We start from the raw sequence: 20,365 nt of genomic DNA on the forward strand, positions 1-20,365 counted from the left end.
AAGCTGCGACATAAAGCTGCACTGACAATAAAACATCATAAACAGATTCAGCCAAGAAAAAAAACACCACATCCCACCTCCATACTGTGCCACAGTGCAGGGCTTAGCTCAATGCAAAGGCCAACACTTACAGGACTTAATTGTGTAACCTTTTAAAACACTAGGACAGTAAATCCTAATTAGATGTAACATGACACTTTACACAGTTGGAGTAAAACTAGCACCAATCTAAGGAAGTAAACTGAACATGCGCTGAAACCCATCAACCACAATATGCTGCTGAGCTCTTAAAGGTTACAGCATATAAAAGTTGAGCCAGCTGTGTGCACCTCCAGCCTAAGTTTCTCAAACCTTTGTCCTGGGCAAAGCACAGACAAAGACGCTGCTCTCAGACATGAACTCCGGAAAATGTCAGGAGAATGGTGTCCGGACTTTCACCGAAAATGTCCAGAACATTCAGTTGAGGTGAGGGGAGGAGTCTGGTATCAGAATCAACCCCTACCACCGAAAGTTCTCGATTCTCGTTGTCTTTCGAGGGTTGACATCTATGTTGGCGTCTTCTACGTGCATGGCACCTCTTTTTCATTCTGAGATATTTGTATTCTTTTTTATTTTTAGTTCTACATCAACGTGCCCACTCACTCGGGCGACCTCTCTGGACATAATCCTGCTGTATTCTCACATGAGCTCACTCGGACATTCTCTTGAGTTTTATTAGGGGGCTGGCAGGAAATACTCCAGGGCCTCTTGTGATTTCCTTGGTCTATTACAGCCACTTCCTGATAATTTCAGGAGAATATCCAGAGTTCAGTGGATGTCAAGCAGTAAGAGAAACACAGACAATTATCTCAATCGGCACACCTCACCTGCCCCTGTTGCCAAAAGGGAAATGGGGATGACACAATGCAGCGTCTCTGCTGAGCACATGAGCCTCACGCAGCCAGCCAACACAAACACCTCTCATCAGTGCATTAGCACTCGGAGATTCTCATACAGCAGGTCCCAGTTCATTCATTAGCTAAAACTTTATGGACGGGCAAGTCACTGCTGCGCAAATCTCCTTCACACTTCTGAACAAGGCTGCAGCTCCTGATGTGGAATGGACATGATTACCCCTGGGAAGGTCTTTTGTCTGCCAACACGTAGGCTTTTGTTACAGTGTCCCATTGCAAAGTCAGTGACTGAGCCTCTACTTAGACAAGATTCGCCCACAACCCTGTCTATATACCAAAGAGCTGCAGTGTGCACCCCCACTGTGGCTGTGCCTTCCACATGACAAGCCAACTTCATGTAAATTATGCAACCTCCTCTTCCCCTCACCAGCCCTCTGGTGATGTCATTCTCCCTAGATGTACTAAGATCTGACTGGACATGAGCTGGTGTATCATCTTCTTCTAGTGTCTGTTTCCTCATTCTTATGCTTTAGAAAAGCTAATTGCAAAAAAATTGCTAAAAGGACAGCGCAAGATTGTGAGCCTTCTCTGACCAAGAGATCAGGAGGGATATCAGGTAACAGCTCTTTCCATCTGTCTTTTCTACAAAAGGGTAGGTGGGTAGGCTGCCCATTGTCCAACTAATGACCAGAACCAGCCACAAAGCCAGAAGCCATTGCTTTGTCAAGTGGAGAATGCCCCAGTCGAATCCTTCACTCCAGTGATTTCTGTGTAGCTGGAAAAAAGGAGCTTTGACCTGGAGAATTTTGAGCTAAAATGACTCCAAACACTTTTGATTTTTGTCAAACACTGGGGTGAGGAAAACTGACCTGCATCACTGACTAAAGCACCTCTGACTAATGGGCATTGATGCTGGTGATCAAAATGGGTCAGGGTGGGAAACACTTGAAAAGAGCTTCAGCCAACAAAGCAATCTTTGACTTAGGCTTTAGTTAGATAGAAACGTGGATGAGGAGTTGTGCCATTGCCGCCGCTGTACTTGAGCAGCCACCAATTGAATATGCTCATCCAGTTGAGCCTTACATCCAAAGCCCACTGTGTGGAAATGCAGAGATGCCTGTAGAATCCCATTAGAGAGGAAAGCCAGCTTGAAAATAAACTACCTCTGCTACCAGTAATCTTCTGGTTGTCTATTTTTAAATAAGAGCCACCTATAGCGGTACAAGTCGAATACCGGGGCAAAGAATAATTTATTATGACGTGATGGATAATTATTTTATTAAAATGTATACATAGGATCCAATTGACTTGGACTCACTTCACAACAATATTTATGTGATATTTTTAAACTGTCAAAAACCCACTCCTGTCGTCTGTTTGACGTTGTTGACTTCACACATTGAAACATTGTGAACAGCATCCATCTATGAGTAACATATTTGCTGTTAATACACATTTTTTTACTCGTCTGCATATGCTGACCTTGAGTAAATCCATATTCATTGTAAGATACCAAAAACCCCTGGAGCTGAATGATGCTTTGAGTATTCAAACCTCCGGCCACACCCCAGCTGATTATGTTAGAGCTGGTTTGAACACTGAATGATGAAGGTTTGAACCTACATAACGTTTTTTGACCTTTGTCATTCAGTGTTGGTTTACCAGGAAAAGAAGTTAGCCGTTGAAAAGATGACAGATACCATGAGTGATGGTGGTATGCCACAGAGGGCTGCCATGTTGGCTAAGGTTTGCCGTAGCTTAAAATATTGGCAATTAATAAATATTGCTTTAGAAAAGAAAAAACGTTACTTATTAGGGTGCGCCACCTAACTTTAAAAGCCATATATTGACAGGCATGTATTTATTTCCATGTGTGTTTATTGACCTCCTAGACTTCCGTTTTACGAATGTTATGCTTTGGCGTCTTTTGTTAAAACCTCTTTTGTTTTAACCTTTTAACCTACAACTATCAACAATTTCTTAAATCCCAGAAAGTGCATATTATATTAACAAAGGGTTTGAAATCTTTAATTAAAGAAATAAGGTAGAGATTTAATGCCAGAGTGGCTGCTAAAAAGCTATATAAATCTTGATTTATTTTTTCCCAAACTGCTTATTACAGCGTGAACTTGTACTTCTAACAAGTAAAGCTCTGCTATTTTAATTGCTTTAATGAATAAATATAGTGAAATATCTGAAAAGCAGATGTTGAAAGACCTCTCAGTCATTATTGGGACATTAATTAGCAGACATCTAAGAAGAAAGAAACGCTGCATGAGGATTAAGATTTGCCATAGTTGTTTTCCTAGAAAAGTACAGTATTATGGAGCGTGCTGTAATGAGGGATTAGACCAAGGTCACTGCTGCTGAAAGACGGGAGCCCACCAGGACCCAGCCTCCCTTCTTTCAAAGATTACTATGCTTTATTAGTCATCCCTGTATTCTTAGTGTGGTAAAGCTCTTACACAGGAAACAATGAACATGTGTGTGCACTTGGCATGTGTGTGGGATGTGAGGCTGTCTTGTACGTTTGAGAGATTTCTCAGTTTTGTATCTGCCATGTGAGGTGGCTGCCCTTATCTCTTCTTTACAGACCTGTTTTTTTCTCTCTTTTTTGTCAAAGGGTGCTGCACTCTTGCGGCACTAGAGTGTGCCCCACTTGGTCTTTGTCCACTCGGATCGACGGGAGCCCACGTGCTGCGTACTGTAGAGGAACAACTCTGGACACTCACCTGCTGCGGCCCAGGGTTTCACGGCCTTAGAGCAGTTCCTCAGACAAATGCAGATAATTCCCGCACCACTTAAAACCCACAGCCAAGACCAAATATAGCATATGGGTTACCATCGTAGCCATCTCTGAAGGGAGCAGGCGATTTTTGCTAATGCATACATTTGTCTATTTCCGTCAATGCAAGGACGGGATAGACTTGCAGCTGAATACCACATGGAGTGGTTTGAAGGACAGAAAATAAGGCATCTGGTGAGTGTGATTTTGCTGCTGTCATTGTTGTTTTCATGCATTCTGCACTGGGAATTGTCTCCATGTCAAGCGTTAATCCATAAACATTCTGATGTGCTCTCTTTGCAGCATGTCATTTAATAATGCCTGCCTTTTGGCTGTGAGCAGATCCATACCATCTCTGCTCATATTTAACAATGATTAACGCTTGTTTGTGGAAAAAACCCTAACCCTAACCCTAATATATATGTTTGTGCTGTCATTAAATCCACTGTACTTACAGTAACATTTTGCGATCTTTAGTTCAGTCTATTTGTAAGTGTCAGAGGCAGGATTTTGGGGAGCATGTGTGCACAAGTCTGTGCATTTTGAGCCGGTAACAGTGATTTACAATGTGTAGTGGTTCAGTGCACCTTGTGCTCGTCTCCTGAGCCTGTTGGCTGCCCTTTCACAGGAACCAGCAGTCCTAACAGAGGAGATGGATGTATCACCCTGATGCCAACTAAACAAATCTCCCTCCTCACTTTCAATCTTCATCTCACGTCCGTTGTGTGCACCTCATTAGAAACCAATCCTGTGTACGTATGGTCAGTTGAAATGCTGACAATAATGTCTCTTTTCCTCCTAATTTTATATGTGCCTATGAAAAATAATTTAATATTACAAATATAAATATAAAGCAAATATCATTATAATTTGATGACTGTGAAGGCCTCAGTACTCAGTTGTTACCAGAGGATTCATGCCATCATGTCCACATACTGATCTTAGAGAATATAAGACTTAATCTGTACAGCAAACAGTAGTTTACATAAAGAAAAAAGCTCTGGAGAGAGAGAGGAAAAATACAGAAGTTATAAATAATTGAACAAAGTATTTCTGTACAGTCAGTTTCTCTGTATATGAACGCTCCCCGTATTCAGAGACACCCTGCACTGCAGACCTCTCCAGTCACCTTGAGCCCACTGATTATACATACAATGAGCATTCGGCACATTAAGCACTTCCTTAGTGACCTTGTGACCAATGATACAAAGTCTCCCTTTAGCTTAATTTGTCGGATGTCAGAACTGCAGTCCAAACTGACAATAACAACCTGATAATAACCAAGCACAATCTCTCTCCCACACACACACACACACACACACACACACACACACACACACACACACACACGGAGGCTGTGGTTATAGCCTCTGCAAATAAGAGCATCACAGCACACAAATTATACTCATCATTATCCTCCTTACATAATGCACTGTCTTACCTTCCACTTCTTTCTGGACAGCTGCTGGAGAATCAAGAGAAAACAGACATGTTTAATGCTCACAGAACGACATCCGCAGTCCATTAAATCTGATACAAATGATGGATATGTCATGTTTTCTTCTGTTTCACTTGCACGGTGACAGATGTTATACCAGAGGCTGTCAGCTTGGTAAGTTATTCTATTAGTATATTAAAATGTATATTACTGACATAAATACTGGCAATAAAACCTATAAATAGTATATCTGTGACTTACAATCACAGGTAGACAGGTAGTAGTTATGGAATAATTGACAGACATCTTGCAAAATAACTTCAGGTATTGTAATGTGTAAAATCTATATCCATTATTCACTCCAGTGTTATGAAATCGCTTAAATAAGGCATGCATATAAAAATGCAGGTTGTCATTCAAGACTGTATTATTAGCTAATATAGTGATGTTCAGCAGAAAGTACTTATAATGAAAGCAAAAAAGAAAAGAACATATGGCTTCAAGGTTGTGAGTCCACTGTTTAAATGAGGGAACCTCTGGCTTTATAACCAGAAGCGTCTCCACCCATGACCCCTGACCTTGAGAAAGATGGCTGCAGAGCTTCAAAGCCAAATGTGTATTAATGACTAAAATTTACTGAGAGGGAATCTTGTAGCCTGGCGTCACCTCGGTTCATTTTTGTTCTCCAACGTATCAATTGTCATAGAACAGAACGACAAACAACCAAAGTAAGGAAATGTGGCAAACAACAAAGTGACAGAAAAACATAAACAGACCACAAAGTACAGCAATTGTGGCAGCCATCTTGGCTTTTACTATGTCAGTCATCATATCAAACCAAGCCCATTTTGTAGAACCATCATTGACAGCAAATTAACATGAATCCATTGATTGGTCTGGTTTCTGGAGTAGGAAACTTGAGCTGACTTTGACGACGCTTTCACACCGATACTTTGGTTTGTTTTCGACCTTCGGACTTTTCAGTTTAGTCTGAACCAAAATAACAGGTGTGAAAGGCGCCTCAGACCAAGGTCTGGAACAACTGACCAAAATTTTGTCTGACCAAAACAGGTGGTCTTGGATGAAACAAAACATGGTTCAGTTTGTTCGCAGTGTGAAAACATTTTTTGGGAAAGTTCAGACTTTTGGACCAATTGCAGGAAACTGAAACAGAATAAGAAAAAGAAGCCGGAGCGGATGTGTGTCTTATAAAAGTCTTTAGTCTGCTCCCGACATTGCACTGTGAAACAAACTATCCGCATCAAATAGCCTTTCTGTTTTGTCGACAAAACATACTAATGGATGTCACATTGTGAAGATGTTATCCTCTGTGACATTTGAGGATAATTAGAGAGCTGGACTCACCCACCCAAGCATCTCATATAAATGAGTCAACTCACTGACTCCATAACTCTTTCCCTCATTTGGTGTATAATTTAATATTCCATTAAGTGTTAACCAGGGCTGTAGTGGTAAATAAAAAGGTGGGTAAACAATCCTTTTCCTGTTGCCCTTGGTTACAGCGTCTCACATCGGAGGAACAGCTGATCTGTGTATGGCTATAAAAAGGGAAAAGTCCACTGTATGTCTTAGTCCTGTTTTGATGAGCTGCTGCATCACATGGAACCTTTATACTGAATGGAGGGACCCACAGAAACTTGGTCAGTGACTGGACTTTGAGATTGTGCGAGTTAAGGAGCTAAGGAGACGGGAGAGCAGGGGCTGGGGGCAAGGTGAGGTGCTCTGAACTGTCATATAATGCTCAGTAAACAATGGTGTTCAATTTGAATCAAACTTTAAAAAATTGGACAATAACAGGTGAATAAACCACCGTGAAAAGCTGCATAAACGCTATTTTGTATTTAAAAAGGTACGTAAACAGCGTTGTGTGTTAACTATAATCTCTTAGCTGTAGCACAAAGCCACAGATCAGCAAAACATTCATAGCGGCATATTCAACTATTAAATGTTGGTCTGTCCCAAACTCATACAAAAAAACCACAACAAACACACAAAACAGAATTTTGTGACTAAAAATAAATTTTGTCTGAAATAGAAGGATGGTATGTTTCTCACCTTCATGGCAGTACCTTCCCCTGCTGCTGGTATTGATGCAGTCACAGAGGACCTCTCCTTGGCTGACGGAGCACACGCCGTTGCTGCAGGGAGAGTGTGTGGCACATATGTACTCCAAATCACTGAGAACAGCTTGGCCGTCCAGCAGCAGTGGAAGCGCCTCCCCCAGTTTCAAATTGGCTATAAGGCCCTGGAACGGCGGCTCATATTTAACCGTGCTTGACGTCAGGGCAGAGAGACGAACGTCAGGTGGAATCCCGCCCACGTAGAGGTCGCTGGCCACAACCATCTCTTTCCTCTTGGACTTCACCTCGGCCACTTTCTCCTCGTTGTCCACCACCAGCCTGGTCTCTCTGAAGTTGCGAGAGAGGAGGACTCGGTGCCACCGCTGGTCGTTGATGCGTGTCTCTGTGTGCAGGGAGGCTGGTTCAGCACAGTGGATGGTGAAGCGCACCTGGAGCCTCCCGTCTGCGATAAGGAGCTCCAGGAAGTCGCAGTTCCCTCCGTCATCCAGATAGAGCACCAGGGCTTTGCTGGCGTTGCTTTTCAGAATAAAGCTGAGCTCACCTGTTGTCTTGGCATCCCACTGGCCGTAGCGTGTCCACTGACCAGGAACCCCTTCATACTCCAAAGCTATTCCTGTAAGCACCAACCCAGCTAACAAGAGTAACCAGGAAGCCTTGCCTTGACACCAGCCCATGATGAATACTATCTATAACTACTGGCTTCCTTATTGTCTCTGATCCAACACAGCTGTGTGGATGAAACTGTTTTCTAGAGTCCACACTTTGTTATCACCTTCAAATTTTCTGAAATACGAGTGCAAATCCCACATGCAGAAAAAATTGTTTCTTTAGCCTCGAATGACTATCCTGATTCTTTTTGCCATCTCTCCGTGCGTGACAGAGTGAACAAAGGAGGTACATCGCAGAACACTTTGCATCTACTTTGGATCAGCTAAGAAAGAGAACAAATAACACCAGTGAGCCACAGTACTGTGTGCTTCCTCGTCTTCGCCATCCAATGTCTTGGCCTCCATCCAGTACTGTTCCTGTCAGTTCTCCACGGGCTAGCTAGGCACGCAGCCTAGGTGCAGCCGCCAATACTCCTCAGCCTCTCAACATCCTACGACACAAAAGAAGAACATGCAATGAATAGCTGGAAAGATTAATAACAATCTACTGTACAAATACATGCAAATGATCAACAGTCATTTTGAAAAACAAATCAAACACCTAACATCTTTAAAATGGCAGAGAGGTAAACATGAGCTGTTTTCAGGCACGCTCAAATAAGTGTAGGAAATTGAGTGTAGGAGCAGCAGGAGATTGTACATGTCAGATACGTTCCCAACAACAGGAAAAGTCTGGAACACTCAGGCGAGAGGTGGCAGAACATCATGTATAAATTCTGCTGTGGAAATCACTTGTTTATGTTTCGATTCAAGAACTTTTAATTTTAATATTAAATCTTATCATCAAAAGCTCTCAAATCTCGTAGTCTTTTAAGTTGACATCTTTGTCTGGGTCTTATATGTGTATATATTTGTATAGGTTTCAACATTTCCTGTTGGAATCTCACATGGGCTCACTCTGATATTTTCCTGGAGGGGCTAGCGGGTACGAGTTCTGAACAATATCTGGAGCAATTGACTTGGATATTTGCGTTTTCACATACAGCCCTTCTGGAAAATTCCGGGAAAATGTCCAGACTTCAGTGCATGTCTGAAAGCAGCTCCGGAGATGAGAACAACAGAGCCTAATTGCTATTATTCATTCATCAGTGGAATCGCATTTTTGAAGGAAATTTCAAACAGCTTGGTGTTGGCTGCTGGATATCGTTCAGCAACAGCCTAGACACTCAGATATCCGGCCATCACAGTGATGCTTTGGCCAAGCTGCATCTCAATCCTGGCATCTCACTTGGTGTCTTAACGTTTGGGCAGAGAGGCAAAACCCAATCGCACCGAGCTTACTAAGACCTGCGCTGATTTCCAAGAAGCTGGTGGGAAAAGTCTGTTTCATAAGCACCCCCACAGATGTTTTGCTGCAATGCATGGCCTCACTAACTTCAGTGATGTTGAGCCCCTTAAGCCCTCTGCACTCCCCAGGCTCAAGCTAAGACGTTACAGCTAAACAGCACACGCAGGCCAGAGGCTGGGAGGGAGAGGAGAGGAGAGGAAGAGGTCCGTCTTAGAAACCAACAAACAAACAAACAAACAAACAAACACAAAATTCAATACTCTGTGACAACAAAGGAGGTTATGTGCCTCCCAGGCATGAGCACACAAACAATGGTAACCAGTCTTTGGCTGAACTGGAAATCTTCTCGGACTCATTTCTAGCAGGCTGAAAGCAACAACGTGAGTCCAATCATCCTGTGGAACTACGTCTGGGGAATCTGCAAATATTCTAAGAGACAAAATTTGTATTTAAAGGATGAGACTGGAGTTTATTTATCTTTTCATTATTAGCAATCATTTCCCTACAGAGAACAGAGCCAATAATGAATCTATCCTACAGACAAGTATTGTGTGCATAGCCACAGCCTGATGTAGCTTATTGTGCCTCTGTGCCAAAGAACCCGCCGCCGTCCAAAACCCATTAAAACCACATAAAAGAGTAATACCGTTGTGTGATCCAATTAAGTGATCAAAACCAAAATCAGCAGCTACAATCTATTACATCCACTTTACATAACTGAGTGGTACAACGTTGTAGATTTCAAGGATGCCTACTGTATATGCTGCATACCAAACATCATACATCTGACCCAACTCACAAATTGTTTGATGTGGAGAGGTTGTACAGTGAATGTTGAGCTTTCTTCTCTTAATATTCACGAAATGTACCAAAGTCACCCAGTCTCCTCAGAAAAGGAAATAATACAGACACTGTGGCAGTTAACATTCAAGGTGTTGATCCATTCAGTCAATATGTCTGCGATAAAAAGGGACAACTGTAAAGAATGTTAGGTTAAAGATCGAGGTCTTGACACGAACCACAGACAGCTAATTTGTCTGAAAGCGGGAAATAATCTTTATGTTATGTTAAACAGAGTAGTTCTTTCTCATTCACAGACGGTCCCCGGCCAGAAGCAAAGGCGTTTCATGCAAGTGTAACCCAATTTCAGCTCCGCCACAGAGAGAGAGATATAAAATGTGTTTTGAGTCTCTGGAGCCTCTATTGGTTCTCTTGCTGATGAGGGACTGCCACAGTCGGGTTTATTCGCCGAAGGTAGACATCGCAAGAAAGAGTGCATCACATCAAATTCACAGTTCTCATCACAGTTTCTCCCCAAAGTATCAAAAAGCTCCAGGCTGGGAGAAAACCCTTATAGCTGTATCCTGGAAGGTCATAAAATCTGACACCCTCCTCACAGGATGAATTGCAATTTGCCGGGGCCAGGCGTGCTGTGTGAAATGCTTCTCAGAGCCTGTTGGGGTTGTGCATATACTGTCGAGTTCAGCTGCTTTTTCAAAAGACAGAAAACCAACACGTTAGTATTTTTTGTATATAAATAAAATGATACATAAGCATAAGGTGCTTTGGGACGTTGCCTCTTGACTATTTTCCAAAATCTTCCATTTACAGTTAATTAGGAACATTAAACAGAATCTAGACCTCACTGATAAACACATAACGGAACCATAATCCATAAGTAGTAGTATCCAGGACCCAATTCAAACTGCAAAATATTTTATAAAACCATTCATTTTTGAATAAACACATGCTAAATTTCAGTTAATTTGCTACAGCACATAATCAGCCAATTTGATATCCTGCTACCTGCAATATTCACAAAGAGCAATGTGTTTAAATGCTATATAAATAAGGTTTAGTTATAATAGAAAAAATAAAAATTGCATATGACCATGGGCTATGCTGACAATAGCTCCAATGGAGATGTATTGCCTGTATATCCGTCTGTAACTTTGACATTCCTTGTGTTTCCTACAGTGACTCCCAATCTCCCTTTGCTCACATTAGTTTCACAAACACTAAGAACGTCTCCGGGACTATTATGCAAACACACACAGGGCAGAGGAAACATGCAAAGGTCCATTTGTCATTGGGGCTTTGTGATGCTAGTCTGGCAATGCCATTTCCATTTGACCATTATTCATACCCTGTTGTTAAAATAGAAGCCAACAATATGTGTATGCTTGGTAATCTATAATCATAAAACCATGATAGATAATTTATTTTCTAAAAATGATATGGGCAATGGTGAATTTGAAAATATCATTCACTTATGATCACAGGAACATTTTACACATCCCGTCAGTACAAACAATGCAATGTAGAGGATAATCAAACGTCTCCTGACAGTAAAGTATGAGGCTTCAGAGGCACACAGTTAAAACAGACTGAAGCTGATCAATATATTCATCTATAAATGATATCGACAAAACACGAGACTTGGTTTTTTACATGTACATGTACATGTACGTACATTCAAATATTAAAGTAATTTGCAAGTTGTCAATATTACAGTAAGTCCCATAAATCAACATTCAACACTTTTGTCCTGTCTTACTATATATTATAGCTGGAGAGTGTCTGGTTCATGAGTGCATAAATGCGCTTTAAGTAACCGTCCATATCTGAAGATATGTGTCTCCTATTTTTAAAGTTTTGCGTCTGTTGCATGTTAGAAAAGTTATCAAGACATCCAATCGCTTCAGGTGAAATCTCTGGATAACATCCAAGTGTATTCTCACATGGGCTAACTCTGACTTTTTTACCAGGGACCTGCCAGGAAAAACTCCAGAGAAACTCCAGAGCGACTGACTTGGACATTTGTTTTCTCACATACAGCCCCTGCAGATGATTTCAGGAGATTATCTGGAGTTCAGTGCATGTCTGAAAGCAGCTTTATGAGCAATAAGCAAGAAGTTACTGCTGCTGAAAGTAAACAAACTACCCCAGAGAGGAAAAGCTTGTAGATGCACCAGAGGTTCTAGAGTTAATGATGATACAGGGAATCCATGAATCCACGGCTGACACCGACAACAGGGGTCGCTGGTTGATACTAATGTTTCGATGAACACTGTGGTGATTTAAACGCATTTCTCTGAATAATCAGTTCATTAACAGGTGAAAGGGTGCAACAGGAGGTGGGCTGGGAAAGAAACGGCAAACACTTAACTGCCACAATTATGCAAATCCGACTATTGTATGCACTTTGCTATGCTTTGTGTGAGGCAATCACTTTTTGTCAGAATCAGGTTTTACAGCAGCACGGCACCAATGTCTTCATATGCTACTGTGGCAGTTACTTTATGTATTTTATGTTATCAATGTTTAATACACCTGGGTATGTTTGATCTGACAGTATGTGAGGTCACAGATTTCTTGTTGAAAAGGTTTGCTACGGCACATCAGGCGTTTTTAAGTCTACATGCCTCCATTGCACACATTACTTTCTCTTTATTGCTTGAATGAACTGTTTCCGGTCTCTTCTACTTTTTACCTGAGCAGGTTCTGGGGGTTACAGTGCAGAAGAATGCGGCATTTGTCCCCCCGATGTACGGCGCATTTATTGTTCCCCAGCTGTTAAGCTCTATTCTTTTCACTCATCAGTTTTCCAATTAGAGGACCAGCAGAGGTTGAACGCCCCGTCATTCTCTAAATGGAGCCTGCACGGCTATGAAAGCAATTCCAATAGACCTACAGGAGCAAATTTGAGGAAAGCCACACTCAATATGCACGGCCAATCTACTAGAGGTATGGGTCTGTCATGGGTCCGTGCATTGAGGAAAAGTTGTCCTAGAAGTAACGACTTCTCACCACACCTCTGTAATATTTTACCCCCCCTTCCTCTCAACCCTTGGCTTTATAGTCTGAGTGATGCCAGAAGCAAAATAGGGCATGTTTAGGGAAATGACTTGCCAATGTAAGGTAGAAATATCTAATGACTTATCTACAGCATTTTGGCAGAGCATTTGTGTGCGCGCATAAGATTCCCTTTGACTGTGCCAGTGCGATTCCAGGAAAAGTAGAATGTTACAGAAATAACCTGTATTCTTTGATGGGGTGAGACGCGACTCTTGAGTTTAACTCTCAAGTTTCTTCTAGCGCTCCGTCAGCTGTTAACTCAAGTCTGCTGAGATTTCATAATAAGCTTTTCTATTGAGGCAGAGCAGCTCGCTCCTCGCTGTGAATGATCTAATCTTCCTCCTACGTTTATGTATTATCATCCTGACTCCGAGCTAAATTAGTTGACTTTTATCAGAACTAGTGAACCACGGGGAAACCGGAGTCAACAGCACGACTCAAAAAGAGAGGAGAGGTTTCCAAAAAGCAAGGTTTTTACCAGGGAGTTTGGAGAGCTAATATTAACCAAAGCAGGGCGAGACAAAGGCAAGGTCGAAAAAGCGAAATACCAGGAACATGAAACTATGACTATTTGAAACACTTGACTGAGAGATGGAGATGAAGCGACACAAGGGGCAGAGAGCACACAAAGAAAATGCACAAGGAGAAGGGAGAGAGAATTAGACCCAGGTTAGACCCAAAGAGCAAGAAACACACAAATACAGGGGGGAGACTCGAGGGTTTTGAAATCTGAACTGATTTTAATAACGTGGGAGACTTCAGACATAATGACAGTTGAAACCGATTTTTAATCTTTTGATCACACACACACACACACACACACACACACACACACACACACACCACGAGATGCATGACCAAACACCTTAAACAAACGATTTCTGAGTGGCGATTCTAGAGAGCTCACAGAAACCTGCGTGATCGAATGTGACTTCAGAGTAAAAACAAACATAGAGGGGGACCGTCGGCGTCGTCAGTTGGTTGTGCTTACATAACCAACAGGACATATTAAATAAGCTTTGCTCATACTGTTGCCACAATTTCACAAGTTCGTCCTCCTTCTTTTTACTGTGCACCTAGTATTGGAAACAAAATATCTTCTTTATGCTGTAGGCCCACGTCTCGGTTCGGTTCAAGTACGCTACTTTCGGTTGATGACACTTCCCCGTCAGCTTGCTCCCCGATTTCAAATCATAAATATCAAACATATTTAAGCTCTGATTCAGTCGGTGACATCAGGATCATGTCTGTGAACTCCTCACACTACAGGATCATTTGTCCGGATCAACCTCAGATCGGCAACGCCCCTAAATCTAACTTTTCTATCGATAAACTAGGTTTACGTCAAAGTTTGGGACTAAATAATATGTTTTTCTGATCTTTCCTACAGGGTTGTTGATGAAAACAGACTCAGCCATTAAACTCAAGAAGCTAGAAGCAGGTAAAAGCTGCACAGAGCTGCAGACGTTTGTTGGCAATGGGTTAGGGTTAGCCCTATTTACATCACACAGGATCTTTTTATTCTATGTGTAAAATATATTGGAGGAAATGATGATGCTGTGGAATTACTTTTTAGCTTAGTGGGTCAAATATGAACATGACACACTTGACCAATCAGTGAACCCAGTTTATCCTCGGCTGAATGTCTGCAATTGTGGCACACGGGGCAAAAATGATACTTCATAATTCAGTGATTGGAGAAATACTTAATGTCATATTATTCCGTCTGAAGTTCAAAGCCCTCTGAATGATTTCATTTAGGATACAGACAAGACGTATCTTCACGTGTGAAACATCACAGACATACATGTGTCTGTGATGTTTGTCTGCGGAATCACCAAAGCATTTCATGTCATACAAGAAAAGAGCCGTGATGGTTATAACTCGACGGGAAGAATGAGTGCAATAACGACACATGCTAATTTGTCCTGATATGGAGCAGAGATGGGTTTGACCAATTTACAATGGTTCATTTTCTTTTTTGGAAACAGTGGATTAGAGATTAAAGATGCCAGACACAATGGTCGCTGCTAATGGTTGCTAATTACACGTTTTGCTGCTCGATCATTTATAGCACAGGCTTTCCTTAATGGTGTAAAAAATGTTATTCTTTGTTTGCTGTTTTGTAATGATTCATACATCTGTCTATTTGCTTTGTTTCAGTAATTACAGTGAAACTGGGAATTGATTTCTAAAAACACAAAGACACATTTAAACATGCAAGCTTCTTACAGAGGATAGAGTAAAAGGACATGTATAATTCAGTGTTCACTGATAACTGGGAAGAGACAGGTTACTAATGTCATCCTGCCTCCTAAATTACAGTTCAGAATGTATTTACGTCTTCATATTTAATCAGGGGAAAATCTTAGGCAAGCCATCATCTCTAATGGATAGACATTAAGTCCAAATAGATTGTAGGAAGTAATAAATATTTCAAAAAAAACGATCTAATGTTTGTTTTTATGAATGTGGTGGAGTAACTTTAAAATTGCTTTTTTTTGTTAAGGCTGTTCTCCTCCACTGGGACAACAGAAGACAGTCTGGGTCAGCACAGCAAGAAGTACTGATGCATAACAGACAAAGAGAGTGACCAGGAGATTTTCAATGCGCCACCAAATCTTAAGTCCACAGCACGTCAGCATTTCTGCTCCCAAAAGCAAAAATGTCAGTTTTATGGTTTTATTAAAGATCTGCAGAGTTTAGACTTTGCAGGAATGGTATTAACAATCATTCCCACCACTTCTCAAAGTGACAAAGTATTTTTTTTTTTTTTTACATTATGCTTGACTGTACGCATTTATCTTATGAATATACAATTTACAGTAAGCAATAAAAATCCGACCTAACTACCAAAGAGAGATAAAATCAGGGTGAAGCGGTTTGATGCCATGAGTGTGATCTGAATCTTTAAGTACCTTACTGCAGGTCACAGTGTATGCGCCTCAGGGGATGTGCCCAATATACCTCCTCATCTTCTCCACCTTATTGTTCCTCCCACAACACCATATTCAGCCAGCAGGAGTCTGCATATGAATCTGTGAGCCTTTGTTTATTAATGACAGGGATAAGATGGAATATAGCTGCCTGAGCGATAAGTCAATTATTCAACGTCAATTAATTTGACACTTTATATGGTCCATCAAGAAAATAATGATGCGATTAACTGATGATTATAGCAACTATTATAGAAATGTTATCTACAGTTAATCTAATGAGGAAACAGGAATATGACGCACAACCAAAATGGCTATCAAAGTTATCTGAGAGCACTTGCAATATAAATGTAATAATATAGACATTTTTGTGAGCCATAATTAATCCATTTAACATAAAGAGTAGAAGCTCAAGGAGATTGTGGTCAGTTGAAATAAAGTTTAATCATGGATTCCGCTGCATTGAGATCATATAAATAGAATATGCATGCAAATACAAGCGAGCAAAAGGCAGCAGGGGGTTGTCACTCACACGCTGATAAGCGCCTGGGGACCTACAGCACAGATACAAGGACAGCACCCGTCCTCCACCCTGCGGCACCCAGGACGAAGCAGACACAGAAGGCTGCTCAGCTGTGTGGGATCACTCTAACAAGCTGCTACCTCGGTCTGGCCCAGCTGAAGCGTCTTACACTGTTTGCCGGGCGCCGACTAAAGCTGCCTCAGTGAGCTGTTGTCGCCGGGTTTTGAGTTGGAATAAATTCTGTCTGTGCTTGCCATGCAGCTGACTCCTCTGTGAATCTGCACCAGTCTGGAAGAGGAGCTTTCTTAATGCTGGAATTAGAGACATCCACGTTTTTGTTCGCCTTAAAAAAGGTACCTGAATTACAGCTGGAGTTATGTGATGAAATTTGGGTCAGGGGGAAATGGCTAAAATCCCTGTTCTTGTGTAAATAATGTTTTCTGTCTTCAATGTGTGTCACAATATGCAAAATATATGTATAAAATGCAATTCTGTGAACTGCCTTCCATCACATAAGGCAAATGTAAACGTGTTATTGCGTCTACTGCATTGTGTTCTCTGCACATGTGCAAGAAGCTGTGATTTGTTTTGTGTTAATTAAATCTAGTATCTAATCTCATCCACACAATATGAATTTAATTCATTTGACTGATCTGTCTGTTATTGCGAGCTGTGTCAAATCTCCTCTTTTGGCAGCTGCGTTTTATGGCTGAACACATCATAATGGATCCACCGGCCTGTCTCAGTCTGAGGATATCTCCAAACAGAAACTTTTAACTGAATGTTGGAGGACACGATATCCACTGCAGGTTACTCTGCAGATCATTTTGTTGAACTATTGTCCTTGTCTGATGCAAAAAGTGAGACAGATTTGCATTGAAAGTAGGTCTAAACATTGAGAAGTCATGAAGTCGCAGGGAATTGAGACTGTCCTGTCAAAAACCAGTTGTTGCAGCTGACAGAGTGCCGCAGGGGTGACATATTTTTGTAGGCCAACCCGAAAGTCAGCGTCAAGTTGGTCGCCTCGACAAAAAGCCGATAGGATATTCCCATTGGCTTTTGGATTACTGCATCAAATAAACTCTGTGAAAAACAAAAACAGTTTATGATATTAACAAAAGTTTAACTTTTTTTGAATTTTTTAAGGCCTAGATACAGTCACCAGTAGTTGAAAAATAATGCAAGTCTATGAACAAACAAGAAAAGCCTACCTCTGCCTTGGCCCAACAGTCCCCAATCACGCTGCAACAAATATCACAGAATCATAAATATCAGTTCCCTAAAGATCCCTAATTATTTTTTTATCAATATTCATGAATTATTCCCTGGTAAAATGCTGAAAATGTTGAAAAACGCCCCATCTTGCAATCTCCCGATCTGGATTTGCACCAGAATGTAATAGGTTCTTTGCAGACCCATAACACATCCTTCCACCAAGTTTCGTAGAAATCCATTCCGTTGTTTTTGTGTAATTTTGCGTAAAATCACACAGACAAACATACAAACTAACAAACAAGCAGACAGGGAAGAAAACCTCATTGGCCGAGGCAACTAAACCACAGATGCATAACTTCAACGTCACCCCCACTAAGCTCTCGTCTTGTAACTTGATTTGACTTTCATCTGTTTTACAAAAGCCTTTCCTCTTACAAAGTGAGTGAGAACCAGTAACTTAAGCTGTGAATGCAGTAGAGTTAGATCGTTTTCGTGTTCGGCGTCATGACATTTAATGTCCCCGACAACCTCAGGTCGCATTACGTCTAACTTGTTTGTCGCCTGTTTTAAGATTCAAAGACTTAAAAAAATCATGAGTGGGTCCAGAAAACCGGAAGTGCAAAAATACTTATACGTGTTATAAGATTCATAGAAGAACATTGTTTCCCATTTGAAACAAAGTAGTCGTCGTTATACGAAACCTAATCCATAACCAATCTCCAAGCTTAACTGCATGTTATTATTGTAATGATTACAGTGAAGGTCATGTTGGCCACTGCTAGTAAACACCACGTATTTACTGTTGCTACCGTGACGACCAAGGTCCAGTGCGGATGCCGCCATAGGGCTGCTATTTCAGGAGATGCTCCCATGGGCGGTATCAGAGGGTGGGAATGAACAACCTATACGGATGTTCAGGTTGAAGCTGCATGAATCCAAAACAGCAGATAAGTTATTAAATGTCACAATGCAACTTCTGAAGTTCCACCTGGTATTTCTCGCTGTCTGTGGAGTGTGCCTTTCGATTGCACGTCCTTTTAGGGGGGTGCAACACTGCAGCAGGATGTTCACCATAATTCCAAGGTCATTAGATTTGCTGTATTTCCTTTTTTTAAATTGTTGAATATGAATGTGCATCACCAACTTCAGAGATAATCCACATGTTGAGTTGATAAATAGGTGAGCATGAACAAATTAGTAATTAGCAAATGCCGAAACCACATAGCAATTAGCTCCTTTGTACTATTCACAAATGCAAAAAACTGTAAACATAATCTATGTTTGCGGTGCTGACACGTTGCAGTTCTCCCTCGGTCTTACTGTTCTCCATCGCACTTCCTCGTTCATAGCATTTTCTGCAACTCAGCAACCACCTACAGCTCCCTGTTTACACCAGCACACACCCACTGTACGTGAATGGTTTTGTGATATTCGTTTCCAAGTGTGAGATCATTTTTGACACCGACCAAAAATGCTTTTTTGGACACTTCTTTCCTTTTCTTCCTTTACCAAGTTGTAACGCTTCTGTCTGAGCGAGCTGGTCCTGAGAAAGAAAAAGACATTGTTTGGAAGGAATTGTCAGATATGGTCTTTGATGTATGGACTCAGACGGGCACATAGTTTTTACTCGAACATAAAGTAGCAGAAATAGCAATGCATCATCAATTCACCTCATACACAAGAACACAAACCCTCATATCACAGTCCACAATCCCAAGTGGCTGTGATTCAAACGCATGCGCACACACAAAACTGTATCACTAGGGTGCTACAACGGTAAATTTGTACATTGCAGATTTTCATTTCTTGCATGAGTGATGTATATGTCGCACTGTACAGCCCTGCATAGACGGGTATCAATCTTCTAAACTATATATTTCCAAGAAAGCTAATTGACATATTTGTCAAAAGTGTTTTTGACGGTTACATGCTCATGTGGAGTTCATTTTCCTTTCATTTTGTCTCAAAGTACCAGATTTTAATTTGGTGTCATCCAGTGAGGAGCCCTGGTGATATTTTTCCTCCCAGCAGCTCAGGGATGAAATGCCAAGGTGATGCTTTTTCTTTTCACACATGTCACCTTGGCTCTTGTCTCTGAGCTTCTGTAGTGTGCTGTGCTGCACTCAGTAAACACTATACCCCCTCTCCCCCTGCCGTGTAGGAAGACATGATTATTTGGTGGAAGTCATAATTGGAACATACTGATGTTGTTTCGTGCTTCCTATGGGCATCTGCACTGGTGGATCCAGACGCTCGGTGCCTGGTAGTGAGATTCGTATTTTCCACAGTGCATGTCAGTGTCTCCACTTCGAATGTGTGTCATGTTGCAAACAACACTCTCTCTTCCTCTCCCAGCTTTATGAATCTTACATTTCATTCCTTCCACTTTTTCCTCAGTCCTCTGTCTTTTTCTGGTGGTAACTTCATTGGAATAACTCAATTTTTCATGATGGTGATGCACTCATCTGTAGTGGCGAAAGCAAGAGCTGAAACTTTAATTACTCATAGGTGACATTTAGTGTTTATTTTTGTCTGGATTTTTTTTTTTGTATTTCTGTCCCATGTGTTTTCTGTGACGGGAAGGGGGAGAGAACTGAGATTATTTGCTGCTCCATCAGCGGTGATGGAGTCAACATCTTGTGTGTTACTCTTCAGTGGT

At 41.3% G+C, this 20,365-nt stretch overlaps 1 protein-coding gene across 8 annotated transcripts in view; it reads right to left on the bottom strand.

Moving 5' to 3' along the window:
* nrxn2a (neurexin 2a) overlaps positions 1-20,365 on the bottom strand; it is a 124,266-nt gene that overhangs the window by 90,018 nt on the left and 13,883 nt on the right. For 6 of the 8 annotated variants that reach the window (XM_034605944.1, XM_034605947.1, XM_034605943.1 and 3 more), the window contains 2 exons: positions 7,193-8,317; positions 5,120-5,143 (listed from right to left, as the gene is read on the bottom strand). In XM_034605944.1, the coding sequence (XP_034461835.1) occupies positions 5,120-5,143; positions 7,193-7,892 (724 nt within the window). In that variant the 5' untranslated portion in view covers positions 7,893-8,317. The remainder of the gene's footprint in view (positions 1-5,119; positions 5,144-7,192; positions 8,318-20,365) is intronic. The other 2 variants (XM_034605945.1, XM_034605941.1) reach the window with 1 other exon arrangement.

This window comes from Hippoglossus hippoglossus, chromosome 14, assembly GCF_009819705.1.
Source record: "Hippoglossus hippoglossus isolate fHipHip1 chromosome 14, fHipHip1.pri, whole genome shotgun sequence".
NCBI classification, from domain to species: domain Eukaryota; kingdom Metazoa; phylum Chordata; class Actinopteri; order Pleuronectiformes; family Pleuronectidae; genus Hippoglossus; species Hippoglossus hippoglossus.